At 51.1% G+C, this 25898-nt stretch overlaps 15 protein-coding genes across 15 annotated transcripts; 5 read left to right on the forward strand and 10 right to left on the reverse strand.

The window, feature by feature from the left end:
* Nucleotides 1–161: 161 nt before the first annotated feature.
* Nucleotides 162–2615, reverse strand: PXA1 (ATP-binding cassette long-chain fatty acid transporter pxa1; the record flags this gene model as incomplete). The annotated part of the gene is made up of 1 exon (XM_064870879.1): nucleotides 162–2615. The coding sequence occupies one exon, from the start codon at nucleotides 2613–2615 to the stop codon at nucleotides 162–164; it is 2454 nt and encodes an 817-aa protein (XP_064733332.1).
* A 377-nt stretch (nucleotides 2616–2992) lies between these two features.
* Nucleotides 2993–3340, reverse strand: PMZ80_002447 (uncharacterized protein; the record flags this gene model as incomplete). Its single annotated transcript, XM_064870880.1, has 1 exon — nucleotides 2993–3340. One exon carries the CDS (start codon nucleotides 3338–3340, stop codon nucleotides 2993–2995), a length of 348 nt encoding a protein of 115 aa, XP_064733333.1.
* Nucleotides 3341–3641: 301 nt separating this feature from the next.
* chk1 (Chk1 protein kinase) lies at nucleotides 3642–5412 on the reverse strand (the record flags this gene model as incomplete). The annotated part of the gene is made up of 2 exons (XM_064870881.1): nucleotides 3642–5259; nucleotides 5318–5412. 2 exons carry the CDS (start codon nucleotides 5410–5412, stop codon nucleotides 3642–3644), a joined length of 1713 nt encoding a protein of 570 aa, XP_064733334.1.
* Nucleotides 5413–5954: 542 nt separating this feature from the next.
* Nucleotides 5955–6554, forward strand: UBC11 (Ubiquitin-conjugating enzyme E2 11; the record flags this gene model as incomplete). The annotated part of the gene is made up of 2 exons (XM_064870882.1): nucleotides 5955–6070; nucleotides 6122–6554. 2 exons carry the CDS (start codon nucleotides 5955–5957, stop codon nucleotides 6552–6554), a joined length of 549 nt encoding a protein of 182 aa, XP_064733335.1.
* Nucleotides 6555–6885: 331 nt separating this feature from the next.
* PMZ80_002450 (uncharacterized protein) lies at nucleotides 6886–7236 on the reverse strand (the record flags this gene model as incomplete). The annotated part of the gene is made up of 1 exon (XM_064870883.1): nucleotides 6886–7236. The coding sequence occupies one exon, from the start codon at nucleotides 7234–7236 to the stop codon at nucleotides 6886–6888; it is 351 nt and encodes a 116-aa protein (XP_064733336.1).
* A 1163-nt stretch (nucleotides 7237–8399) lies between these two features.
* On the reverse strand, nucleotides 8400–9135 carry YET3 (Endoplasmic reticulum transmembrane protein 3; the record flags this gene model as incomplete). Its single annotated transcript, XM_064870884.1, has 3 exons — nucleotides 8400–8778; nucleotides 8832–8932; nucleotides 8980–9135. 3 exons carry the CDS (start codon nucleotides 9133–9135, stop codon nucleotides 8400–8402), a joined length of 636 nt encoding a protein of 211 aa, XP_064733337.1.
* An 802-nt stretch (nucleotides 9136–9937) lies between these two features.
* Nucleotides 9938–11547, reverse strand: PMZ80_002452 (uncharacterized protein; the record flags this gene model as incomplete). Its single annotated transcript, XM_064870885.1, has 4 exons — nucleotides 9938–9977; nucleotides 10025–10962; nucleotides 11318–11419; nucleotides 11530–11547. 4 exons carry the CDS (start codon nucleotides 11545–11547, stop codon nucleotides 9938–9940), a joined length of 1098 nt encoding a protein of 365 aa, XP_064733338.1.
* Nucleotides 11548–12219: 672 nt separating this feature from the next.
* On the forward strand, nucleotides 12220–12979 carry PNC1 (NAD(+) salvage pathway protein; the record flags this gene model as incomplete). The annotated part of the gene is made up of 2 exons (XM_064870886.1): nucleotides 12220–12276; nucleotides 12332–12979. 2 exons carry the CDS (start codon nucleotides 12220–12222, stop codon nucleotides 12977–12979), a joined length of 705 nt encoding a protein of 234 aa, XP_064733339.1.
* A 382-nt stretch (nucleotides 12980–13361) lies between these two features.
* Nucleotides 13362–14099, forward strand: PMZ80_002454 (uncharacterized protein; the record flags this gene model as incomplete). The annotated part of the gene is made up of 1 exon (XM_064870887.1): nucleotides 13362–14099. The coding sequence occupies one exon, from the start codon at nucleotides 13362–13364 to the stop codon at nucleotides 14097–14099; it is 738 nt and encodes a 245-aa protein (XP_064733340.1).
* Nucleotides 14100–14683: 584 nt separating this feature from the next.
* Nucleotides 14684–15088, reverse strand: PMZ80_002455 (uncharacterized protein; the record flags this gene model as incomplete). The annotated part of the gene is made up of 1 exon (XM_064870888.1): nucleotides 14684–15088. One exon carries the CDS (start codon nucleotides 15086–15088, stop codon nucleotides 14684–14686), a length of 405 nt encoding a protein of 134 aa, XP_064733341.1.
* Nucleotides 15089–15761: 673 nt separating this feature from the next.
* Nucleotides 15762–16521, forward strand: PMZ80_002456 (uncharacterized protein; the record flags this gene model as incomplete). The annotated part of the gene is made up of 2 exons (XM_064870889.1): nucleotides 15762–16024; nucleotides 16119–16521. 2 exons carry the CDS (start codon nucleotides 15762–15764, stop codon nucleotides 16519–16521), a joined length of 666 nt encoding a protein of 221 aa, XP_064733342.1.
* A 2100-nt stretch (nucleotides 16522–18621) lies between these two features.
* Nucleotides 18622–20688, forward strand: PMZ80_002457 (uncharacterized protein; the record flags this gene model as incomplete). Its single annotated transcript, XM_064870890.1, has 1 exon — nucleotides 18622–20688. The coding sequence occupies one exon, from the start codon at nucleotides 18622–18624 to the stop codon at nucleotides 20686–20688; it is 2067 nt and encodes a 688-aa protein (XP_064733343.1).
* Nucleotides 20689–20874: 186 nt separating this feature from the next.
* Nucleotides 20875–21683, reverse strand: PMZ80_002458 (uncharacterized protein; the record flags this gene model as incomplete). The annotated part of the gene is made up of 2 exons (XM_064870891.1): nucleotides 20875–21594; nucleotides 21648–21683. 2 exons carry the CDS (start codon nucleotides 21681–21683, stop codon nucleotides 20875–20877), a joined length of 756 nt encoding a protein of 251 aa, XP_064733344.1.
* A 1592-nt stretch (nucleotides 21684–23275) lies between these two features.
* PMZ80_002459 (uncharacterized protein) lies at nucleotides 23276–23809 on the reverse strand (the record flags this gene model as incomplete). The annotated part of the gene is made up of 1 exon (XM_064870892.1): nucleotides 23276–23809. The coding sequence occupies one exon, from the start codon at nucleotides 23807–23809 to the stop codon at nucleotides 23276–23278; it is 534 nt and encodes a 177-aa protein (XP_064733345.1).
* Nucleotides 23810–24747: 938 nt separating this feature from the next.
* On the reverse strand, nucleotides 24748–25753 carry PMZ80_002460 (uncharacterized protein; the record flags this gene model as incomplete). Its single annotated transcript, XM_064870893.1, has 2 exons — nucleotides 24748–25549; nucleotides 25746–25753. 2 exons carry the CDS (start codon nucleotides 25751–25753, stop codon nucleotides 24748–24750), a joined length of 810 nt encoding a protein of 269 aa, XP_064733346.1.
* Nucleotides 25754–25898: the final 145 nt, after the last annotated feature.

The following is a 25898-nucleotide window of genomic DNA, read 5'->3' on the forward strand; positions in this document are numbered from 1 at the left end:
CGTGGCACTGCTGTATGGTCATCGATGTTGGATAATTGACATCAGGCAAAGATGCAAGGAGGCATAGTGAAGGGTAGTCACTGTACAGGCTCCTGCCCTGCTTGAGATTAAAATATGTGTCGCGCCTTTCTATCATGCATCAGAGTGACCTTTCGACCGGATCATGCTGTACCGGCTTCTTCTTGATCTTGTAGAGATGCCACCTCAGCAGGAACCTCAACGCTCTTGCCAGCCATCTTCACGACCAGAACCTTGTTCAACTCTTCATCAATCTCCTTCAGCCTCTTCTCCCACTCGGACACTTTCTCTAGCTTCTCTTCTAGCTCGTGCACCTCTTTTGCAACCCCCATCTTCTCCCTCTCACCTCCGATCTTATTGAACTCCCAATCGTAGCCATCCTCACCCATACCAAGCACAAGATTATACGTATGATATTTCTTCAGGCTAGCTCTTGTGCTTATAGTGATTAGTGTAATTCCTCTATCTTTTGCTGTTTCATATAGCAATCCTTCCACATCCGACGAAACAGCTGATGTGCCTTCATCAATGAAGGCGTAGCGAGGTTCATGGTAGAGAAGCCTCGCAATACCCATTCTTTGTTTCTCACCACCAGAGAAGACGTCTTTCCACTCTTTACGTGTGTCCCATCCTCCTTCTCTGTCTGGGAGGTACCCAAGTCGTGCGGCGTCAAGTATCTGCTGTAGATGATGGTCGTTCTTGCTGTTGTCACGCATGTCGATCTCGGTGTGCGGATAGATGACTTGGTCACGTAGTGTGCCAACTGAGAGATATGGCCGCTGAGGTAGGAACATGATCCCGTCCATACCAACCTGTCGCGGCCGAGAGACGAGCCCACGATAGACGGGCCAGAGGCCTGCCACAATACGAGCGATGCTCGACTTGCCGACGCCATTGGGACCAGATATGAGGAGGTGGTCACCGGAGTGCAGCACGAAGGAAAGGCTCTCGATGAGCTCGTCGCCTCCATACGGGTAGAGTGAAGGTGCCACAACTGGCACGTCTTCCAGCCTGACACCATCAAAGCCTGAGTGCAAAGTTCCCTGAATATCATTCAGAGAATAAAGCTCGCCTGGTCTTGAACGTCGATGAGACGCATACGCACCTGCATGCACGCGATGCAGGGTGCTGATCAAAGTGTAGACCCGACTCGTGTACCCTGCTAGCTCCGACAAGTCTTTGATACTGTACATCATCCTTCCGCCTGCGTCAGCAAGCGAAAGCATAAGCCGCTTGTTGGTTATGAACTCTTTCATCCTGCCTCTTGAGCGATCACCCGTTCCGCTGGTTGGACCCAGCTCTTGTGCACCGCCCAAGCCACCCCATGCAGGCAGGAAGACAGGCAACGATGTGATGATGTAGCCGAAGGCTGACCACGAATACTTAAGGATGAAGTCCTCGAGCATATTGTAGCGGACTTTGAGGTTGTAGATGCCATCCATCCATCTCTTCAGATCTTGAAAAGCGCGGTTCACGAACACCTTTTCAATGTCGCTGCCGCCGTAGAAGGCCACCTCTTCAGCGTTGGCTATGAGTCTAGCGTGAAGACCTCGGAAGTCTCCTTCTTTCTTGCCTTCAACAGCTTTCAGCTTGCCAAACGGTGGGGATAGACGGCGTAAAAGTATCGCTGTAGCGAGATAATTCGAAAGAAGTAGGGTCGATGCAAGAGGCCCAAGAGAAAGGTATAGTTGATAGTTGAACACGAACAAGTCGACCAGCGGCTTGCCCAGCGAAGAGTATAACGATGCTGCTGCTGTACAGAAGAGGGTAAGATCCTGCGTGATGAACTGGTCGGCTCCCTGTCCTACACCGCCATCCAGATTACTGAGTTTGTAGTAATTCAAATTGGGGTTGAGGTAGAGGTCGTGAATGTATCTCGTCAGACGTGTCCGGAAAGCAATGGATATCTTGGCCTGTAGAAATTTGATCATGCTATTCGTGTAGGAGGCTAGGGTGCCGACCGAGAGCCATTTCAGTATGCCAGTCAAGAATGACTTGCCCTCACCGTTCACCAGATCTCGTACAATAGCACCGTCCAGTCTCGCGACAACCAGGGACAAGTATGTCCGCAGGATAAGGAAAACTCCATGGCTGAGCAGTAGACCCGTCTCTTTACACCGGAATCGGGGCACCATAATATTGAATAGACTTAGAAACTGATGCAAGAACGCCAGGTTCAGACCAGGCTTCGTCTGCGGAGGTGGGCCATAGGCAGGTGTAGAGGTCCCTGACTGCAGTCTCGTCACTCGAGGAGGGGTCAAGAACAGCCTGCGGTGGGCGTCGAAGGTGGTTTGCTTTGTCGGATGAATGACAACCTTGGATATTGAGTTGCCTCGAGGCACGTATATGGTCCTCTCGCCATCCTTGCCCTTCAACCCGCTGTTCTTCCGCAGCAGCTTCCGTCCTTCTGCTTTGTCTTCAGTCCTCCTCTTCCACCACTTGTAGCTGGTGTGTGTTGAGGAGATTATGGACAGCGCTAGTGCTAGTGTAGCGATTATTCTCGTCCTTCGCGGTGCCCGGTGTATTCTCGATCTTAGGATATTGAGGTACCGAGTGTACAGGACCATCAATGGGTCCTCCTTCGACTGCACTGCCATCGAGATCAGCACCGACGTGGATCACATGCTGTCGCCTTTCTGGATTGCTGCTACAATGCTCTTGTCAAATATATGAGCCAGTAGCGGTTGTTAGCCACCTAGTAGGTGACATGAAGATGTTGTGCCTACGAAGCGTTCATCTCAACTCGACGGAAACGCATCTACATCGCTGGCATGTGCTTCGCGTGACGCGAAAAGCCGAGGCGCTGACGTACTGATTATACTAATTTGGTATCCATATATTACTGCCTGAGGCCAAAACCAGTTCTTTAAATTCTCGATGGTAGCGCTATTCCATACCACAGTTCGAATAGAATCTACCGTCAATTGTATGCGATTCTTGTATCCTGGCGTCCACCCCAACGTCCTCCGGCGTCTCAACCTCTCAATGCAAGTCCCACGTGAGCATCAACCGTGAGCAGAAGTGTACCGGTGAATATGCCATACACCATTTTTTGGTCTTTTGCATCCCAATCAACAACCTCGAGCACATAGAAGAATGTTTGCACTGTTTGCTGCACGAACTGCTCTATGCCGATCATCTGACACTGCCGTATGAATTCCCTGAAGAAGATTGAGGTAGGTTGGATGTCGCAGATTATGAGCATGAAGCACGTAAAAACGTATGCGGAGGAGACGCCCAGATAGAGGCTGAACCAGAACTTCCGCCGGGGTGGACCTCTGTTGTCGATATCGGTATGCTGGATTGATCCTTTGGAAGACATGTTATGGTGGTGTGTAGGTTCTGTCGGATATACTGTACTGGCTCTGGGGAGTACGCCTTGAGGCAATAAGCGTGTCTCTGAATGTTTGCTGACCAAAGTGAATGGCTCGAGTTGCAGAACGAGTGCGCATCCGCACGGATAAGAGATGAGTCTAATGTGCACAAGAAGGCGCAAATCTCGATAACTCGGCAACCGCAACCTGCTATCCCTTCTCGAGGCAGTCTCATCCCAGATGTCCGCCCTATGCCTGCCCGTGTCGGATGTGGTAGCTTGGAGCGCGGCCAGAGCTGCACCGTTTAGCTCACTCCTCTGGTCTGTATACAGCATCTCGACACAGTATTACTACCTTCTTGAACAATCTTCGCCATTCCAACGGATCGCCTGAAGCTTTCACGAATTCGACCTCCACAAGTCCTTCAGCTGCTACATCCACCATGATCGACCCAGATAGCTGACAACCTCGGCTGTCCACTGTCTTGACCTTGATCACGCATTCAGTGTCCTGAGCTGAGTACTTCCTCGTAGACAGAGAAGGTGGTAGTGGCACTGCTAGGCGCGTCAAGGACTCAAGTATGAGTGGTATTAGCAAGTTGAGAGTGTATATCGAGTAGAATTTAGTCAATGGTGTGCTCGGAAGGATGTCGTGAAACTTCCTGGCAAGCTGGGTTCTGCTCAATGGCACTTGTGGGTTTCGACTGAACTGTGACATGCTTGGCTCTTCCTCTAACCAAGGAGCTTGGGATGGTTGAGTCGCAGCAGCGTGCCTGCCGTTCATGGCAGAAGGTTGTGTTGCCGAAAACTTTGGTCGATGAGTTAAGGTTGGCTGGGTGGCCGAAGGATGATCAGGCTTGCGTCTGTCGGACGCCTTCTCCCAATCGAACAGCATGTCTTCTCCTGGGGTGACTGGTTGTGTCGCAGAGACGTCTGGCTTTTCAGGTACTCGAAGGCCATTTCCACTGTCGACGTCCATCGCATCACTATCGACACGTTTCGTCCTACCACGCCGCGAGTCGGCGAGTGGATCGGAATCGAAGCTGACGTGGAGAGACTCAAACATGTTCGTGGCCATGGTTACAGGGTCTATCAAGCGGCCATTGCTGTCCATGTATTTGTTTGACCGCGTGAACCACGGGTGCCTTCGAACGTCTTGTAGTGAAAACCGAGTCTTGACGTCGACTCTCATCATGCCTCGCAATAGAGAGAGCACTTCTGCAGGAAGAGCTTCCCATAACTCGTCTTGTGGATTGCCGTTCGTCTGCAAATACTCGGCGAACTCGTTCGGTCTACCATACTCATCCTGGTCTTCAACCGGCTTTGCCCAGGGAGTATTACCAGCAAGAAGCACAAACAGCACGACTCCACATGACCAGGTATCTGCTAGATCGGGAGCATAGCCTACGCCTTTCGCTGTACCTTGGTTGCTGCACGACAGCACTTCAGGCGCGACGTAAGGAGGACTACCACAAAGTGTTACCGCCATCTTCCTCTTGCCATGATATTCAAATAGCGTAGCCATGCCAAAATCTGCCAGCTTCAGGTCACCATCGGCTGAGAGAAGGATGTTTTCGGGCTTGATGTCTCGGTGTGCTACTCCTTTCGAATGCATCCACGCAATACCACCAACTAGCTGAGAGAAGTAGACATGGGCGATATCTTCCGACACCCCAGAGTCAGCCTCAATCTTGTCGAACAAGTCACCGCCCTCAGCCAGCTCCATGGCAATCCAAGTCCATGCTTGGTCTTCGCCACTATCATAAAACTCTATGATGTTCCTGTTCAATCCGATATGCTTGTGTAGGCTCGTCTCCATCTGGAGCTGTTTCTGCTTGATCCTGCCATATTTCTCTGCGAATCGCTTGTTGATAAATTTGACGGCGAAGACGGGATTTTCTTGTCGAAGAGGTGCTGCTCGCTTGATGCTGTTTGCAGTGTTAGTCAATGCCAGCCTGACTCGAGGAGGCTGCGGACCACGTTTACCATGCGTATGCTCCCGAGCCAATCGTCTTGGATACTATGCGGAAAGGCACGTTTACCGGCAGCGGTGCCAGTTGTGAGTGAGGTATTCCATTCATGGTGGAAGCTACTCTGTGTCTGTATAGACAACCTATCGGCACCTTTGCTCTGTTGTCGATCGGTCCGCAGCCGGCGCAACCAATTCGATGATTTACCAAAGCCCTTCTCTAGTTTGCCGGCACAAAGTTATCGTCCTCGCACATGGCAACGTTATCGATTGGTAGGACGCGTAAAGTGGCCGCCAGTCTCGAATAGCGCGTCAAGATACGCGATTATTGGCTAGGAACGGATGGGGCAGGCACGAGTTCCTGGAGTGACGCTGCTCCGTAAACAGAGCCAGCTCATAAAGTCACAGTGCAAGACTCGATACCTATTGTTTGACACTTCACCACATTCACGACACTACAATAGCAAACTTTACGCACAGCATTGCTTCCTTGTGAACAGCTTTCCTGCAATTCTTTTCACTCGATCACCGTCTTCCGCATTGCGTAGCGTTCAAGCGTTTGCATTGTCTTCACTGCCACATTCCACTCACGAATCCGGCGAGTCACTGCTACCAACACCACCTATAAGTTCACCCTATCCAAACTCCGCCAACATGGACTACATCGCCGAAGACGCCCAAAACACTGCACCAAACCAATCAGCAATGGCCGAGCAAGCAAAACTTAATGGATCTGCCTCTGCAGCCAACGCCCAATCTGTCACAAAACGGTAAGCTCTGCTGCATTTCCTGTCACGCACAACCACTAACAGAAAGATTAGTCTACAATCTGAACTCATGACCCTCATGCTCTCTCCCACCCCTGGCATCTCCGCCTTCCCAGACGAGAACGGCACAATGACACACTGGATCGCCACGATCGAAGGGCCAAAAGATACGCCCTACGCCGGCCTCAACCTGAAGCTTGACTTCGAATTCCCAGCGACATACCCCTACACCGCACCCACAGTGCTTTTCAAGACACCCATCTACCACCCCAACATCGACTTCAGCGGTCGAATCTGCCTCGATATCCTGAAGGACAAGTGGAGTGCAACCTACAGTGTTCAGACTGTGTTGTTGAGTTTGCAGAGTCTGTTGGGTGAGCCAAACAACAGCTCTCCATTGAACAATGAGGCGGCGGTACTGTGGGACAAGGATTTTGAGGAGTACAAAAGAAAGGTTGTGGCTAGACACGTTGATCTTGATGAGTGAGAACACATGCCGGCGTCGCAGCAGCAATAGAAGGCGGCTACAGAACGCTACGATGAGCTCCGGGAGCGAGAGGGTGATCTGGTGATTTTGTTCTTTGGATAAAACTTAGCACGGCGCAACGGAACTGGTGGCTGTACAGAAGCAAGCAATCAAGCATACGATGTTCTCCTTCAAGTTTTCAATCATGATTTCATTCCGACCATCACACGATCAGGCGTCCGAAGCAAAACGTCCTCTTTGGTAGAACGTGACACAGCCGCTGCCGTATACATCCCCCGACCACCTTACCCTGGCACCGCAGCCCTTCTCCACTGCCCAACCCAACCCAACCTCACCCATCCCCCCTCTCTTCAGCCAATCGTATGCCCTCAACAAACGCCCTCTTCCACCCTCTATACCGCCGCAGTAACACATACTTCCGCCGCTCCGCATTCATCATAACTCTATCCGCCCTCTTACGTAGCCCATCGATCAACATGTTCTCGATTCGAAGCGTTGCTCCCCAACCTGATGGCGCTGGTCCAGTGAAGTCGTAATATGCGTCGACAGCGTGGTCCCGGAACAGACGGCAGACTCGTAGCGTGTCGAAGATGGAGAGGTCGAGGTAGGGCAGTGTGTCGTTGATAATGTGCTTGAAGATCATACGGAGGATTTCAGGTGGGAGGGAGGTGATTCGGGTCATTGTAGTGTAGTGGTGGTTGGTGTCTAGCTGTACGCGTTTGTGAACTATCTCTTTTGCGTCGCATATGGTCTTGTTTTACCTCGTGTGCTTGGGACGGGTAGACAGCAGAGCCTGTATGCACGGGAGAAGAACAAAATCAGATGTGCAAGAGCATAGCCCCCTTCATGGAACACGACAAGGCGAGACGTACAACATCCAGGTAGGATAAAGTAAAGCTGCAGTCAGGGCTTCTGGGACTGTAAGAGTGAAGTCAACACGAGGAAATAGCTCATGTCTGCGCTTGCCTCGTTGGTCTGGTGCTGGAAGAGTCGAGAGCCAGACAGTGAGTGTTTGCTCCGCTTACCTTTGAACTCAACATGAATCGCTGCGGCAGGGTTAGTTGGCTCCCTCCACTCCGTCTTGAAATACAACATCATATTACTAGAATGGCTCTCCGACCACGAGCACGGTGATGCCGTGGTCGCAGAAGCCACGTTTGACTCACAACCTCTGGGGGTAGAAGAAGTAGTTGTATTGGCTGTGTCTGGTAAGGAGCTGGAAGAGAACATGTGGAGGATCTCCCTTGGCAAGAGTGCAGTATGGGGAAGTGGGAGTCTTGCTCAAGACCGGTTTATACCAGGATTCCTGAGGTGGGGAAAGGTGCGTTAAACTTCCTACTATATGCTCTGGTCAGAAGATAGAGTCAAGGACAAGTTTATAATTCCTGCAACATGACTTTACCTCTGGAAATGTATGCCTACCGACTGAAGTTAGTATCAAGGTCAGCCGAGGAAACCAGTAGACACTGGATGGGTGACTGTGTTGTAGAAGTGCTTATCATAATGGCATAATTCTGTAATTTTATAAAGCAGCTCGCAAAGATGCTAGATAGAAATGCAAACATCTATAACGGGGCCTGCTTGCCTGCCTGTAGCAATAATCTGCCAACGCTCTAACATCAAGCAGGTTCAAATGTTCCTGCTGCCTCGCTGTAACTGTTACTGCTTCAGCATCTATGCTGCGCTTTTCCTATTTCTGGTATTTTGTTTCGAGAATCTGGCATCCTCGGCTGCATGTTGCGTACTCAACTCCGTAGCTGTCGAGTGGCATACATGGGTCGTGTATGATAGCCTTGGTAGTCAGACCTCAAAAGTTCTGCTCGTTGGTATCAGGGAAGGTCGAACTTAGTTGGCCTTTTTAGTGCCGTCACCAGGGTTCATGTTGTTGTACTTGGCAACCAGCTCATCATACTCCCGCTGAAGACCTTGAGCCTGCTTCTTGAGGTTCTCCTTGTCGGTCTGCTCATGCTCGAGCTCCTTCTTCAGCTTTCCGATCTCATCAGCTCGGTATCGTGGACCAAGCTTCTCACTCTCCTTGCCGCCTGTCTTGCCCTCATACTGGAGAAGCTTGTCCTCCATTCGGAGGGTATCGAGGATCATGACGTACATTCGGTTGAGGATAAGGGAGAGAAACAGCGTGAATCCAGTAAGGTACATGTTCCGCTGAGAGTAGAACTTGCGTGCTTGGACTTCCATCCGATCACCGCCCATGGCTGCTGCTCGGCTACAGACTGTTAGCTTCGTGGACTGTATTTGACGGACAATAGTGGGGCCTACCCAGCACTTGACTCTTTGCCAAAGGCCGCCATCTCCAACTGAACTCGGTACACGCGGTTGACGCTGTCCAAGAACAGGATTGTTATGAAGATAAATGTGATCTGGAATCTGTCAGTGCTTGTGCTTTCTCTCTGTGTAGCCAACCTACCTTCAACCCATATTGTAATTTCGCTACTATCACACTCTCTGAGATGAAGTTGAACATCTTTCGCTTCACCGCGTGTGGTAGAGGCACGATGAGAGAGACGAAAAGTGCCATCTCGAACACCAGAAGTGCGAAACAGAGAGAGTAGTAGAGCGTCATATTGACGGTATTGAGGGCTCAACTCTTTTGTCGTCGTTAGTATTTTCGAACGATGGCAGCAGCTGGAATACAGCTACCGTACAGTTTTTGGATGAAATACTGGTAGAAGGAGGAAGAGGAAAGTGCTCGAGTGGTCAAATAAACAGCTTGTTAGACATGTGGTCAAAACTCAGTGCATGCGGGTCGACGTTGCCTTGTCCCAGTTTGTTTGTGTGATATCAGGGCAACTACGTCACGGCTACTTCTGGATCCATCATGACCTACTACGGCTGCAGCAGGAGAACTTGGTTTCACTTTGCCAGCCACGCCAGCGCACACGATCATAGAAACGTCGTGAGCTGCTGCGGAAAGGTATATTATTTCACGAAAGATTTCGACCAAATGCAACTAGCTCATTATTCATAAATCGTCTGTCTGCGATAAGCCCGTGGTGCCCAAAGACCAAGCCCATGGGCCCTGGATACTTTTCCGTACCTAACGTGTTTTGCGAAGCCGGCGAAGGAGGCGGTAGCGTGATTACAGGCGCAGTCCCAAAACGCCCCCAAAAAGCATAGTATCTGAGAGACGTAGTCACTTCCCATCGCTCAGGCATCAGAGTATCTCTAAGCATACAGCAATGCTCAATGCTACACAAGTTCGCCTCGACTAGTGTGGAAGACGAACTCGTAAACATGTTGGCGAACTTCTGCGGCAATGTACGTGCATTGCTCACCCAGAGCCGTACACTCTCACGATACCACCTCGCGCAGAGCACTTTTGGGTGAGAGTTGGCACGTCGCGAACAGGAGACCCAAGGTCTTGACTACCACTCGAATTCGCCTTGACCCTTATGAAAGACGAACCTGCGACATGTTAGCAGCAGGCCAGGAGCACGCATGGGTTGACTTACTCTGCACCATCCACCTTGAGGACACCATCCTTGAGCGTGCACTTCCACTTGTTCTTCACTCGCTGAACCTTGTCATACGTGCAAAGCATAACGTTACTGACATCGTCATCACCTTCATTGCCGCCGTCGAGCTCGTCAGGATCGTCAAGATCAGAGTTGATGGCATCCTCATCTTCCTCGTCATCGCCTGCAGCGTCCCCTTGGGCCGCGGACAACGAAGACCTGACTGGTTTTCGTTCAGCAACAGTAGGCTTAGATTTTGTGGATCGCTGCGCGTCAATCGGCATCATAAGACCGCCTGCTTCGAGAGATTGTTGAGACGCGAGCACTCGATCCCGTATCAGTCTGTCTCCGCTTTGTCTGTGCTGGGCGACTAGGGCGCGTCGGTGAGCAATCTCAGTTTCATATTCTTCCCGAGCATCAGCAGCACCATCGACCTGACTGGTTTTGATGGTATTAGGGTTGTAAGTTTGGCGATAGTCCTGACTACCATCTTCCTGCTTGAATTCCTGCTTGATGTAAGGCTGCTGGGATTGCTGCTGCTGTTGCGGTTGTGCATAAGCTGAAGGCGGGATTCTTGATTGATTCTGCTGCTGCAACTGCGCGACCTGTGCTGCAGCTTGGTCACCATACTGCTGTTTCAACAGGCTCGCAGCTCGCTCGGCACCGCCTACGGGTTGTGCTGAAGGATACCGCTGGCCCCCATAATTGGCTTGCATTGGCGGTTGAGTCGCATATTGTTGGTTTTCTTGCTTGACATGCAGTCCCGGAGTCGAGCTTGAAGACGGCGGCGTATTGGCCGCTCCATTGCTGGGTAGAGTGTGTACAGGCTTTGCGCTGCTTGGACCAGGCGTTGGTTCCGGCTTCGCAACAGGCTCAGGTTTAGGATCCCAAGGAAAGATTGCGATGTGCTCGGCACTAAGGCGCTTTTGCCAACCCTATCAGCAGATCTTGTTAGCAGGTGGATGAAGAAATTAGTGGGCCGAGGTAAGCAAATGATGTGTCGCGCTAGTGACTTGGTGTGTAACATGGCGCAGGGCTAGGCGTCAGCATTGCGTATAAGAGAATGACTCAAAGCCTGCCCACGCCCGTGCTCCTCAAGAACTTCCGACTCCCCACCCATTTTGGTCGTTGCCCGCCTATATTGCTGCCAGCGCCAGTTCAGATCGATTTTATGGACGATGCAGCCTGCTTTCATATCTGAATTGCAGTTGCAATGCATTCGATCAACAGGTAGGCGTGTTTGACGACGCTTCGGAATGCACAGGAAAATGTAAGAAGTTTATCACACACCTGCTTCAACAACTCCAGCGCTCCTAGGTCGACGCCGCCCTCTTCGAAATCGACACGAGACGCTTCGCAGACATCTTTGATGACCTTGGCATATACATCGGGCTGTATAAAAATGTCAGCAATGAATTATGAAGCGCAGCAATTCATTCGCGCCGACCAAAGCCACGACCAGCGGTCCATGTTGCTGCCTGCGGATGTTCCTTTTCACCTACCACTGAGCTCTTGGACATCTTGCGTAGATCTGGTGCGAAGTTCGAAGAAGGAGGATCAGTGGAAGAACGGCCTTTTGGCAATGGAGCGATGATTGGGAGAAACCTAGGCGACAGCTGTTCGATGAAGGATGCTAGTTGGGCGCAGTAGGGCCTGCGCGATGTTTCTATTGCTCTCCTTAGAACCAATTTTGCTATCTGATATTCTCTCTGAGGCGACCATGCGTATTTGTGATCGTAAGAATGTAACTTGCCTCTACCAGTGACAGTGGTTGGAGGTGGTAATATCGGTGATAGTGTTGAACAGGAAGACAAATGCTTAAAGTTACGGAGAGAAGTGACCCTCAGAAGACGCTAACTCTTGGCCTGGCGTGACTGTTTTAGGTCTGCCTTGCCAGATTATCACTGCCTTTTCATTCTGCTGCTGCCATTGTTCGCAAACTTCATGTTCTTACTCCCAATTGAGCTTTGCAACTATTGATCACTGTGTCTGCATGTACAAGTATGTAATACTGACCATCCTTTATGAAGGGAAAGACAGCCGCCTCAAGACACCGACTAACCCAAATTGCATCATGCTTCGCAAGTGACCTTCGTGTTTTCCGCCGACTTCAGTGAAACCAGTCCTTCCACCAGCGACTTGACCATCTACAGTACTGTATGTTTACTGATCACTCATAGCAGCTTTCCATCATGTCTCGTGTCCTAGCATTGATCGTGGTTGATATGCAGAATGATTTCTGTTTGCCAGTATGATGCTCTCGAAATCTAACTCTCGCTTAAGCTAGAGCGCTGACATTCAAAGGATGGAGCATTGTCGGTCAAAGACGCGATGCAAACATTACCGTTGATCAACAAGCTCCTTGACAGCAATGCATTCGAGTACAAAGTCGCCACCAAAGACTGGCATCCTCCGAATCACATTTCGTTTGCAAGCAACCATCCTGAGCCTAACAACAAGCCATTTGAGTCATTCATTGAGATGAAGAATGTGGTTGCTGGCAAGCCTCATGAGACGATGAGACAACGACTTTGGCCCCGTCATTGCGAGCAGGGGTCGCGTGGAGCGGAGCTGGTATCGCAGCTGCACACTGAGAAGGTCGACCTGATAGTGGAGAAGGGCACTGATGAACGTGTCGAAATGTATTCAGCATTCTCAGACTCGTTCGGCAATGCAACAGAAGGGAAGGGCGGAGTTACTCATGATCTTGCACGAGTACTGCGAGACAAGGGTATCACGGATGTTTGTTGTGTTGGTCTGGCTGGCGATTATTGCCTCAACTACAGTGCTCTAGATGCAACCAAAGCAGGTTTCAAGACGTATCTAATCGAAGAAGGACAGCGATGTGTTGATCCACAGACATGGCCCAAGGTTAAGGAAGGGCTAGCCGCTGGTAAAGTTGAAGTGGTCAGTGAGAGCAGCGAGCACGTACAGAAGCTGTTGACCAGCTGATAAATGGGACTGTCGATGGTAGGGTGCTGAAACAAGCAGCAGTCGGGTCAGAAGGCATACGATGACCGCGCGCAAGCAGTCACTATTCATTCGTGAGCAAAGCCAGTCTGCTATTGAGCCAAGCGGAAATTTTGTTCTGGGATCCCAATTTTAGGCGTGGCAGGAGCCGAATTAAGCCTCGAGTTCACGTGCCTGCTGCCTATCCCAACAATTTGCAACTTCACAAAGCTTCCATTGATTCTATTTCAACGTATCAACTCCAATGTTGCGCAACCTTCCATCTCTTCGACTGCTACGTAGCGCCACTCTTATACCGAAGTTTTTGATACGCCCTAGTCTTCCTCACCAAAGAACCTGCATTGAAAGGTCGATCAGTTCTGATATGCCTCATTCAGTGCACAATACGCCTGGCTCGACAACACCAGTAATACCTGAGCAGAGCGGTCTTCCCCTTGGTCAGCGCTTCTGGAATGCCAACTTGCCCGAGACGAAATGGACTGAAGAATGCCCTGACTTCCTGCTTGGTCAAGGTCAGAAGAACATCAGCATCTTGTCTGCCAACGAAGACGACTATCACTATTTGACTTGGCCAGAGTCGAAGGAGCTTGTCAACACAAACCGCATTGACCACTTCCAACGTCCACCGCTACAACTTCGACGATACTTGCAATTCATGTTCAAGCTGAAGCGAGAATACGGGTCGGTCTTAAGCTTCGTCCAGCAGGAACGACTATGTTGGAACTCCATATCACCTTCATCAGAGCCCCTATTCACGAATCCGGCTGATTACAAGATTTTGTACAATGATTGGCCTTACGGGATCGACCACGACATATCACACCTAGTAGTCTGGACTAAGTTCCTTCTCGACGATGATCCGGAGACTGGCTTCCTGACTGCTGAGCACCACAAATTGATTGAGGATTTTGTACAGAGAACTTTCTGCACCGGAGATGGCATCAATCGGGAGAACCTGATCTGGTTCAAGAACTGGAAGTCTCTCAAGAGCGTGCATGCGCTTGAGCACTTCCACGTCATGCTGTATCGGGCATCGCCAGAATTCTTGAAGAGTATCACCAATGGCGACAAGCCTATGTCGGAGACAATCAGCGATTCATGAACATCTCAGAAGCAAGTCGATGGACCAAAAAAGCCTAACTTGCCATCAGACGTAACAGAACAGACGCAGCACAGCATTAGGCTGCGCCGTCATAGACGACCAGCGCGGTGGAGCACGACCACATCACATTGTACTTTAGACCACTCATGGCGTTTCTCGCCGCTGGAAGTCTTCGAATTTGTAACCAACAGCCGTATCGAAGAGATACTTCAAACGCAGATGTTGGCTCTAGAAGTCTTGACATATTCCACATAGGCCATGTGGCAAGCCTCCTTCACATACCACAGGCGCTTTGACCTCAGGTAACAACGCGCTACCGACGCGAGATTCCCAGAGACATCGACTCTAGGCACCTACTTCCGCCCGACTAACGATTCTACTGCGTCAGAAACCTATTCCTGCCGGCTGCTGCAAACTCAACACTGCTGGCGATGTGCGTGCAAGATGGGTGGAATAGTCATGATTTTCAAGCTCTCGTTGTGTCATGTTCTGACAATGGTCACTTGCATCTGGACGAGCAGTGGCCAGTTAACAACTTGTCCAAGCATTATGGACGACATCACCGTGATAGAGTATACAACCCACTACATTTGCCCATGTGAAACAAATGCATCTTTCACGTCATCTTCAGCAGTGCTTACGAGCCTGTCGACTTCATCAAGTTCGACATCCTCGTTGACGAGCTCCCAACTGTCTTCAAGCTTTTCGACTACGTCCAGTCTCACGACCTCAACCGAGAATACGAGCACAGTGCTTGCAACAGAAGTTTTCGCTGACGATCCGGACGCAACAATTCTGACCAGGTCAAGGTCGGCCACGCAGAACTCTGATACAACTCCATCAAGTTCCATCATGCCTACATCTGTGGTACCGACATCCACAACCACTCTTACTGCTAGTGGCTCCAGTCTGACAAGCTCTGAGCTGGTAGGCACCACGACATCATCGTGGACTGTCGAAAGTTCGGTGACAAGCACTGACAGTCCCATCAGTACCTTGAGTACGTCTAGCTTAACGACGTTGCCAGCAACAACAAGTACAACCTTACGTACTACCAGCCTTACTACTGAGGGGGTCGCCAGCTCAGAAAAAAGCAGTACAAGCTCTTCGACACTGGCAACAACTACTGCCTTACCAGATACAACTTCATCAACATCAGAAAGCACAACCTCTTATGCTACCACAACGAGCAATACCTTTATCAGTACTACACTTGCGACATCCGATGCCTGGAGTACCACCATGAGCACCACAGAAACTAGCTTTGAGACCACGACAACCATTTCCGTAACTACAACTACCACTACGACACCCGCCTGCACTATCACAGTCTCAGACACAGTTCCAGATGCGTGTGTTGATGATACGTACTATTTACTTGGTGACCGATACTTGTGTCTGCTTTGCGAGCGGAACGTGGACGGACAGCTTGTTTTCATAAATCCGGGAACTACTCTGCCGGACTGCCTTGCAAGCTGTGGTGCCGATCCTGCTTGCGAGGTCGTGGCATACGATCGCAGCGCAAGCACATGTCTAGGTTACCGTGATCTCGGCCCGGAGGGCTCTGAGGCTGGAAATCTTGAGATTGCGATCGCATCTGACAACGACCCATGCCAAGACAGTACTACCACGACTACAAGCTTCATGACCACAACTACGATGATGAGCACCACGACGGAGAGCACTACTACGGACAGCACTACTACGGACAGCACTACTACGGACAGCACAACTACCACAGAGGCAGTGTCGACAACCACTACTCTAGCTACAACACCTGTATGCGAAGCTGTGAAGAACGGCGAGTTTGAGGCAGGGCAGAGTCCATGGGTAACGGATACGTCCGGAGCCGATACTGCCACATCTATTCAGACGAACGATGATTCTCCGGATAGCTACACAGCCAACGGTGGCATTGGCTTTGCGTAAGTTTTCCTTGTATCCTACTTCCCATGTCAGCATTCCAAATTGCTATCTCGTACGACTGTTTGATGATGTGTGACTGACTATGCTCCTTAGGATGTTACGCTACAATGGTGATCCCACTTCAGGAACTATCTACCAGTATCTCGACAACATGGCTGGCTCCTACAGAGTCTCATTCTCGTACCGTTTTGCCAGCATAGGCGGCGAGGGTGGCTCGGTGGGTATTTGTTCTATAGTGGCCAGCTACGCAGATAATTATGTTGTCGGCATGAGCGCCCAGGCTGGTTTCATACCTTCGGATTGGGACGGCATCGGTGAAGATTTTGTGGTACCGCCAGAGAGCGCTTCGGGCAATTTTAAGCTCCAAGCCTCATGCGAGACTCCGAATGCACAAGGTTGCGTATGCGATGTTCTGGTGGATGATGTGTTCTTCACGAGGGATACGGAAGAGTGCTTGCCTACGCCAGAGCAGCCAACTCCTATACCTCGAGTGTAGCTGCCTACTCCTTTGCGGCTTTCCTGCATGTAGGACGCTCCGAAATACGCCAGGAGAAGCGAGCAGTCTAGTCGTGATTCCACGCATCGCAGTAGCTGCTTGCTTGCATAGGCTGGATTTCACAGGTACTCAAGTCAGACAACTGAACCTTTGCATACTATCTTCGCTTGATGTGAAATGTCGGCAGAAGCGCTGTTAGACCAAGGCTAACTGCATCGGGACAGAAAGGAGCAGATTGGTCTGAATGCAGGACACGATTCATGTCCATGTCTATACGGTACGAAGCTATATCTTCACTTGAAAAGAGCTATGTTGTTTGTCTACGGCTTGCAAAAGCTATAACTAGCGCCCGTCCATGCTGTTGAAGCTTTCAAAGCATGAAAGTGAAGTCTAGCTCAATTCTCGCTATAGCCTCTCTTGTTGTGCAAGCGATGTTCTCTGTTCTTGAGCCAACGCAAAGTCAGACTATAGAACACACAGGCTCAGCCATTGATGTCCCATTTACCTATGCACCGGCCACGGACCCCACCTCTCGCTCTCATCACGGACCACAACTGGTGAGTGACCGGATCGATGCTCCACAACCCTCGTCGTACCATGGTATGCAGTCCATGGTGCGTATGGCCCAGGTACGTCTGAGTCGCGATGGCGACGGCTCGAGTGGTGGTGAGATGGTCGGTCGCTATGACTCGAGTGATGGGATGTACGGTGGGACGGTCGATAGGTCGAGTCCGATCGTTCGGACCGGTCGTCATGGTCTCTGTTTCTTCTCATACCCATGATAGCACCTAGGATGTTGTGGTTATCTCGTGGCTCTGAATAGGTCGAGTACCCACTGCCACTTCCATGGCCCGACCCATGACCATGCGAATGTGATGGTCGAATAGTTGAGTCTGATCTATCTGAGCGATGTGATCTGGCCGACGAGTGCTCTGACGCGGTGCCAGGTCCTTGTCGTCGGAAGAAGTCCATCGTTCCTCCGCCGTACTCTGATGGCCGAGAGTGGTGGCTGTGACCTGAGCGGTGGGACGAGGTTCTAGAGCTGGTCGTCGAGCCACCGGCATAGCTGCCCGGGGAGACACCACCAAGCCAATTCTGGGTTCTGGTGCTGCTGTGTCGACTTGCGTCTGATCCGCCTGAGATATCGTGCCGATGGTACGGTATCGTCAGTGGGTCTGTTGAGCGTGAGGTGCGTGAGGAGGTCTGGCTGTATGAGGCCCCCGGCATGATGGTCGAGGAGGAGGATCCAGTGTAGGACGACATGACGGGTTTTATCTGAGTATTTGGGTATATGTAGATCAGAAAGTTCCGCGGAAGTATCTAGGTTAATATGCTGAACAAGAATCAGAAGAGTCTGTAGCAAGTGCATGAGCAATAAGTACTGCCGCTTGCGCAGTATGGAGGATAGGGGATACTGCACCCTGATACTCGGTGATACCGCCATAGCTTTGTCCATTGTGGCACAGCGGAACAGGTGTCAGCATGGCCATGAATTGATGTAAGCTGATACAAATGCCCACACAACGCTTGTAAGCATGCCGCGACTTGCATGTTGTACGTATGGCAAGTACAGGGCAAACGCTGCCGAAGGTGACAGCTGTGGACCAAAACGACATACGGGCTCGAACGCTGAGATGAGTCTTGGAGGCGTCACCGGGCAGCATCAAAAAGATGGCCATCGATTGTCAACACGAGTGTAAACATCATGCTGTCCCTGGCGTTCAGCACGATACCATTGGGACTCAGTGGGAGCCACAGAAGAATATATATCGTGTGGTGGCTGGGGTTTTCACATTCGTTCAACATGCCGACTCTTGTTGAGTACAACGAATATATGACACCATCGCCGTGCTGCAATCAACGAACAACCTTTTCGCATCGCAGCATTTGCTGGAAGATCAATAGAGGCAAGTATCGGAGTCTTAACTTCAAGTTCGGAACAGGGGTCCCCACGCGGAGCCAATCGGGCTCATTCTTGGCGTCGGCACGCTAGCGCTATTTACATCCTTCCTAATCGGGCCAACTTCCTCGGCCAACATCAAATGTACAGCATACAAGCACACTCTGTGCATCCAGTGAGCATACCTTCCGCACCTCAAGATGCCTCCCTCATCCCTAGACGGCGCATCGAAATATCTCAACAACCTACTGCTGGCTCGAGGTTTCCTACAAGATGGCAAAGCAATCGACTTCGCGCAACTGGCCTGCGACAACACCGAGACGAAGAACGGCACATTCGACCGCAACGCAACGACAGCGCGCATAGTAAACCTCGTACACGACCTAGTACTACGACGCGACCGAGATGCCGAGCAGAGGGAGGCGCTCGCCTCGAACATCAGGACTCTGCGGGCAGAAGAATCACAATGGGTCCTGGATTTCCAACGACTGCAGGACAAGAACATACAGCTGAAGAATGACCTATCAACGTCGGAAGCGCAACAGAGAACGTTGACTGTCAGCGCAAAGAAAGCTCATGCCGAGACAAAGGAGTTGAAGGAGCAAATGCTCAAGATGAAGTCCACTCTTGATCAGGTCAGAGCAAAGTGCATCAGTGATATTCGGAAGCGTGATGTCGAGCTGGACAAATTGAAGAGCCATCTGAGCGGGTTGAACAGAGGGAAGAAAGAGTCGACATCCGGGGGCATGAAAATAAATACAATCAATGTGCAGCCGAAATCCGGCAACACTACTGGGCGCAACAGCCAGGACAACAATGCAAGCGAATGGACGCTGGAGAACGAAACTAATGATTTCCTCGCTGCAGTGGTGAATGAGACAAGCACCGAAAACGTGGCTTTGCGCAAGATCGTGGGCGATTCTATGAGATACCTTAGCACCTTGACTGGACTGGACGACCAGCAGCCGCAGAAGGAAAAGACAGACACACAGAACGCCATCGGAATACCAGGTCAATACCGTGATCGAGGCGAGAGCGATCCAGCAGCCTCAACGCCAGCAGAGTCCCTCATACCTGTCCAGAGTCTTGCTTCATCTATGTCAGAAGTACTCTCGCACTGCCACACCATCCTCCGCGATCCGTCATTTGTGCCCATTGAAGAAGTGCAAGCTCGGGATGAAGAGATAGCCAAGCTGAGGGCAGGTTGGGAGAAGATGGCAGATCGATGGAAGGAGGCCGTGGGCATGATGACCCAATGGAGGCAGAAGATGATCGGCGACCAAGAACACAGCCAAATCTCGGCACCCGAAATGCCAGACACCCTAGAGGCCGAAGGTCTATCTGGTATCGCGGCTTTCGGCCGTAGTGTGGCCACGAGACCGAGTGGACAGCCAGTTCTGGACCCGATAGAAGAGGAAGAATTGACGAGCATGTTGATGGATTACCACAGCAAAATCGGTAACCAAAGTATGATCTCGAACGACGCGGAGGTGAAGGATAGCCATATCGTGCATGACGAAACACTGCCCGAGCCGGACGAGACGGGCACGCCAAGGCAGCAGCCGATACACGTCCATGAAGATGCAGGAGGAGAGGAATCGGATCTTGACATATCAGAGAAAGCACCACCCCAGATAATCGCTTCACCCGCACGACGAGGCATCAAATTGCACAAACCGGCTGAAGCACAATCCGAGCAGCGGCAACCACTCTCGAACACGAATGCGAACCCCAAGAAGCGGAAATCAGCCACAACATCCTCGTCTCCTCGCAAGCGCCGGTCTGTATCTCCTGCCACTGAGCCAACATCAACCAAATCTCGCGCAAGCACAAAACCCTCCTCGACCATCGACTCCTCAATGAACATGTCTACCGACACAACAGACCATCTCCATTTTGACACTCTAACCTCCGACATCTCAGGTGACGAAGAAGACCCTTTTGCTCCTGATGCAGAAGAACCCACAAACCCAAAGACATCGCGCATGACTGTCGCGCTGAAGCTAGCAGTTGTTGAAGCGGAAGCAACTGAGGCCACGGAGGTCATAAGAAGGAGGCAGGCTACAACGTACAGCAAAAATGACAGACGTGCAAAAGATCGAGCCAAAGCTGGCGCAAAGGCAGTCGGCAAGCCCGCGGAGGTGTCACAGAGTGCGAAGAACGTTGAGAAGAAAGGCACAAGAGGTACAGAGAGAGTGAAGAAGGTGAAGGATAGGAGAAGAAGTACATTGACGCCAGCTGAACTGGGCTCCTTGATGGGCCGATAAGCTGTGTACTGTATGCAAAATGCTGATTAGCCTGACCATGCTTGGGTTTGAGCTATCGGTTCATACCATCTTTCGTATTCTTCTCGTGAGGTCGATGGTAGCCTCCTTGTTGAGGACAGCGGAAGTGTAGGACGCACACATGGCACCTGTCTTTTGTACTTCGTTGGGACATTTCACCATACCAACTTACACCACCAGCTTCTTATCCACAATCCATTTCAGATACTGCATGCGCTCTTTCTCGCCAAGCTGATAAGCATACGCAACACGCCGTCCTAAAGCTATCCCTGTTGTCATATTGTTCCAGGCTTGCTCTTCTCGCTCCGCATGAGTATCTGATGGCTCATGATCGGTCAACACTATGCGTCCCCCACGGCTCAAGACGGCCTCCCAGTCTTGACATTCGAGACAACACAGGATGTTCCGTCGCAGCTCTGAAGCGATCACGAGTCGTGCTGCTGGACTGTATAGTCGTCCGAGATTGATGAATGACTGCTTGACCTTGGCCCAGAAGGGGTCGTCCTTGCCGTTGAGGTCGGGAATACGAACGCCAGACAAGTCACTGAATTCGCGCATTCCGATTTGGATCTTGTTCGATGTTGGTTTACTGACCAGCAGCTTGTCGAAAGGATAGTTGATCTCTATTGCTGGAGCCCACGTCACAACCTCATGCTGGAAGAAGAAAATGTGGTTGCCAACTTCGTAGTTGCCGCAGTATAGGTGGAAGAGCTCCTCGAAGTCAGTGTACAGGAGTTTTTGTCTGTTCGCAAAGCATGCCAGCTTCTTGCAGGTGACAGCGAGGTTGCCACGATCGAGGATTGGAAGCCGATGGAAGATGTTGCCCCATATTTTTGGTGTGGCTTTCGCGAGAAGAGGACCTCTGCGTTTGCCTTTGCCTTTGAGTGCCTGGAGCGATGGTGTTAGCAAGATACATTTGTCAGGGTCACTGCGCATCGTACCTGATCGGGCAGCTTGAAGACTTGGAAGGTGACCATCTTGTAGTGATCGAGCTGCAAGAAGTGATCGCAGGATGGGTAGAAGATGTATAGATGATAGATCGATGTGGGGTGCCTGATTTCTCCAAAACAATTTGATCAAAACAAGCACAAGTGAAGGTTCGAGGTGAAAGCTGGAGGTGCACATTCGCGGCCGGGGCTCAGTACTGCGTTCAGGGGGGTCGGTGGAGTTATTGACTGAAATGTAGAGGCAGCCTGTTGAAAGGCTATCTGATGCTGTGTCTGATGCTCGAAATTGGATAGATCGTTGTAGTGATGCTGATGACTGCCCTTGCACACTTTGTCATGTGTTGATCCGGTAGGGCGAACAACCTGCTGTCTGTACCGGAGTGGTCGTCAAGAAGAGAATCATCACAAATCTTTATGGCTTCTTGTAACATCCCCCCACATCGCAGCTCTTCGCTTGTGCTCCTCTGTACCCATTCTTTCCAGCGCGTCTAGTCTGAAAGTCCATTTCGTCCACCGCTGCTCGGTCCACTTCGAAGTGTTCTCGTTGATCATGACCTCAAAAGCGACACTGCGCCGCGATTTGCAAACCTATGCTAACTGAAACAGAGGGCGCTCGCTCTTGATCTCCAAAGGCGAGCTTGAGACCTGCTTTAGGCTGCGTAGGAGCATGACAAAGCTCCATCTCGTCTCCTTTAATTCAGACAGGCATTGGAAGATCATCTGGAGGACTTCGTAAAGAGGGCCAATATTGTTTGCCATCTTCGTGATGGCAGCGATTCTGACAGCCGTGGCCTGGTCCGCACAATTGCAGATTGGTCAGCTGGACCCCAGAATGGACGTTGCCGTGCGCGATAACAGAATGTCCTATTTTGAGTACGATTGCTGGTCCGTTTCGTGATGATCTCTGCGATTTGTATGTAGTGGATAATTGCACAGGTGAAGACATTGGTATTAGATCTCCGGGCCACTTATCTCGTTTGTGGCCATAACATTCCTATTACTGTGAAGCTTTGATGATTATGTCGCTATCTCAATATGGTTTCACAACTGAAGTCCTCGTGACTAGAGGCCGGACGAAGTGTTTGAGACCACCGTGTACACCCGTATATGTCAAACCTTCATGACGCGCAACTTCACTCCGCGTCGGTTTGGAATTGAACCGTAGAACTTTCACTGTTGACTTCCAAGTGCATAAGCCGGAAAACCTAATACCTCCTTTGCCTTCGTGTGAGCTTAGGCTGAACAGCAAGTCATGCCAACATCAGTGTCAAATCAATCTCGGAAGCAGTTTCTCAATCAGGGACAGCCCAGAACCCAGTCGCAGACGCATTTCTGCAAGGGCGTGTGCAATTCCACGGGTATGTGAAGCACAGAATGATCGACAGACGCGAGTCTGCTCACACCGTCCTCAATTATGCTGGCACCGAGCAGAGAGTCCAATCAACAGGAACTTCCGCTTTTGAGAAATGTCCGACTGTAGCAGCTATCGCCATTCTGCAGCAGAGTGATCCTCGAACGTATGGCCTCAGTTGACAATGGCGATGATCGGCCAGTGTCAGAGACGCGACGACATAAGTCGCAGCGTCACCGTACAGGCTGCACGTGGAATTAGCCCAGCTAGGCTATTTCTTCGGCTTAACAGATCCCAATGTTGCACGGTTCACTTCATTCTCCGCTTCCCACCTCCGGATCTCACGTCTCATAGTGCCATAGTAAGCAGCGCCAGCCATGCCACTGACAACAATTCCAAGTCCAGCAGCACCAAAGTAAGCAGGCCTAAAGGACCCTTTCTCAAGCGCCCTCATGGTGCCGAAATAGCGCGTGATTCCATACACAATGCTCCCACCGCCAGTGCCTAGCAATGTTCCGACCAGGAGCTGTTCCCGGCTCTGCCGTTCACGAGTTTCCTTTTCCACATCCGACCGGCTCTGACGCGAGGCTTTCGCGTGTTCAGGAAGCAGATGATCGATCAGCGTCTCGAGGTCGAGCTGACTAAAGCGCTCAACCGCAATGCCGAGAGCTACAAAACCCAGACCGGTTCGCATCCAAGCTAGGAAGGTGCGTTCGCTAGCTAGGTGGTCCCGGGCTACGGAGCCTGTGTTGGAGTAGGTCGGCGTGCGAGGGAACTTGAAGAGCTGGCGGATGGTTGGACGCATGATGGGCTACTTTTTCCGGTGATAGAAGACCAGGAGATTGTTGGCACCAGGTTCTGATAACAGATCTGTCACGTGGCGGACGTTGCGTCCGTCACCTGTTATCAGGCATGATAAGTCTAGGTAGAGAATTATGTGCTTGCTCAGATCGCGAGTACAGGGCTTGTTGGACGCAAGGCGCAGATATCTCCGATGTTGTTCGTGGTATATTCGTGATTGAAGCTTCAATCGAGGAGTAGGGAGACCCCTTCCTTTCGGAAACTCCTACCGAGCTCTTCTCGCCAGCTCTTACCCTTCTATGTTGCAGAGCGCACCTCCAATCCACCTGCACTTATTCTGACTCGTGCGCAGCTTCACATTGGGAGAGCTGCTCATCATCTTTCCCGAGGACGAGACTACGCGCCCGTCTGCTTGCAATGCCATGCGGATCGGTCGCATCACTACGTTGGACCCGCTAACGTGTCTCCGATCGTGCTAAGGTAGGCTGATGTTGCTGACATGATCAAAAATGCAGTATTCTGGATTGCCTTCAGTGTCGGTATCGAATGTGCCTGTAGAATGGGTACCAACATCCATAACGTTGTCACTTAGCGTCTATATTCATGAGCACGAGCGCTTCTTGAGAGCTGCAAGACACGCACTATCCTGACACGAAGATGGGATGAACAAGAGGTTTCGTTGGGATATTCTTCAAGTACAGGGGCATGTCAGCATGAAGAGACGAGCAAAGATCGAGCAATGCTGCAAGCAGGTACTACACGATGAGGGCAGCGGCAGGCTGCTATACCGCGCTTCAGATACCTCGAAACCCGGTACAAAGAATGTAGCTACGGGGAAACAACATGGTTGGGTGGACCAGATGCCTGCAGAAAACCAGAGAAGGGTGTCAATTGAACAGTGATTCACATCCGCTCCACATCCCTACTGACGTGGTAATATGATCATAACTCATCGTGCACAACTACCGCAGAATCCAGCTCGTCAGACGCCCTCTGATGAACGGCGAGTTGTCTCGCAACGCAAGCAGCACCAGTAGCAGACACATAATCAAATCCTGCCGGCGGCGCTTTCACCCTCACAGCAAGCTCCGGGAAGTCCGCTTCAAGCACCCCACGCACCTGCGACCAGTCAACATCCGGATCATCAGCGCTACTAAACACGACCGACACAACCCGACCGAGATCAGAAGTCATTGCATCCGAATGCAGAACACTCCTAATGCTCTCCTCGTCTGTGGGCCATCTCACGCTCTCCGAGACCACAGGCGACGTGCCTGCGGGCGAGATAAGGGCAAGGACAATACGCAGCATGCCGAATCCCACCTCGAAGAGCAAAGCCACTGGATCATCATCGTCTGCGAGGCGATCGTCTTCATAAAGATATGGGGGGCAATGCTCTTTCGGGTAGGTCACCAAACTACCAAACCAGGACGGACGTGTCCGGACGAAGTCACCGAAGGCGGGATCGAGTTTATGTGCAGCTTGGAACACTACTCCGTATTGAGAAGAATTGAAGTGACTCGGCCAGGTGATTCCGCCGATACTGACCTTGTCGCCCTTGATCGTGCGAGCTTCGTCGCGCAATGTTCGCAGTGCGTGCTGCAGTGTTGCTATATCGTCGGCCGATGATCTTTGAGGGCCGCTCTTGGCGTTTAGCGTCGAGTTCATGAAGGCTTCGTATGCCTCACCACCGCGGATACGTGGTATTGGTAGCACCCCACTACCATCGAGGAACACTCCTGTGCTGCCACTGTTAGGATCTCCCAATGGGACGGTTGCACGATCGGTTGCTCACAGGTAGACTTGGCCAAGGTTCACACCGAGCAGTGCTGATGCTTATCAGTGGATGTAAATTCATGTTCGGAAGACAATTACCTGATGATGCTGTGCTGCTGACACTTGTTGCTAAGCCAATGAGGCTCAAGCCGACTAGGAGATACAACAACATTGTTATCAGTGGTATGTTGTGAGTTAGAGGAAACAGCCATTCTCGCAGTATTCTGTGCGGAGGCTGCGAGGTACTCTCTGTTCTCTCGTAGCTGCTCGCGAAATCAATTTGACAGATTGTCCTCATGCGACCGTATGCGGCCGCT

Source organism: Knufia obscura (assembly GCF_036327395.1).
Source record: "Knufia obscura strain CCFEE 5817 isolate CBS 148926 chromosome Unknown scaffold_2, whole genome shotgun sequence".
Lineage (NCBI taxonomy): Eukaryota > Fungi > Ascomycota > Eurotiomycetes > Chaetothyriales > Trichomeriaceae > Knufia > Knufia obscura.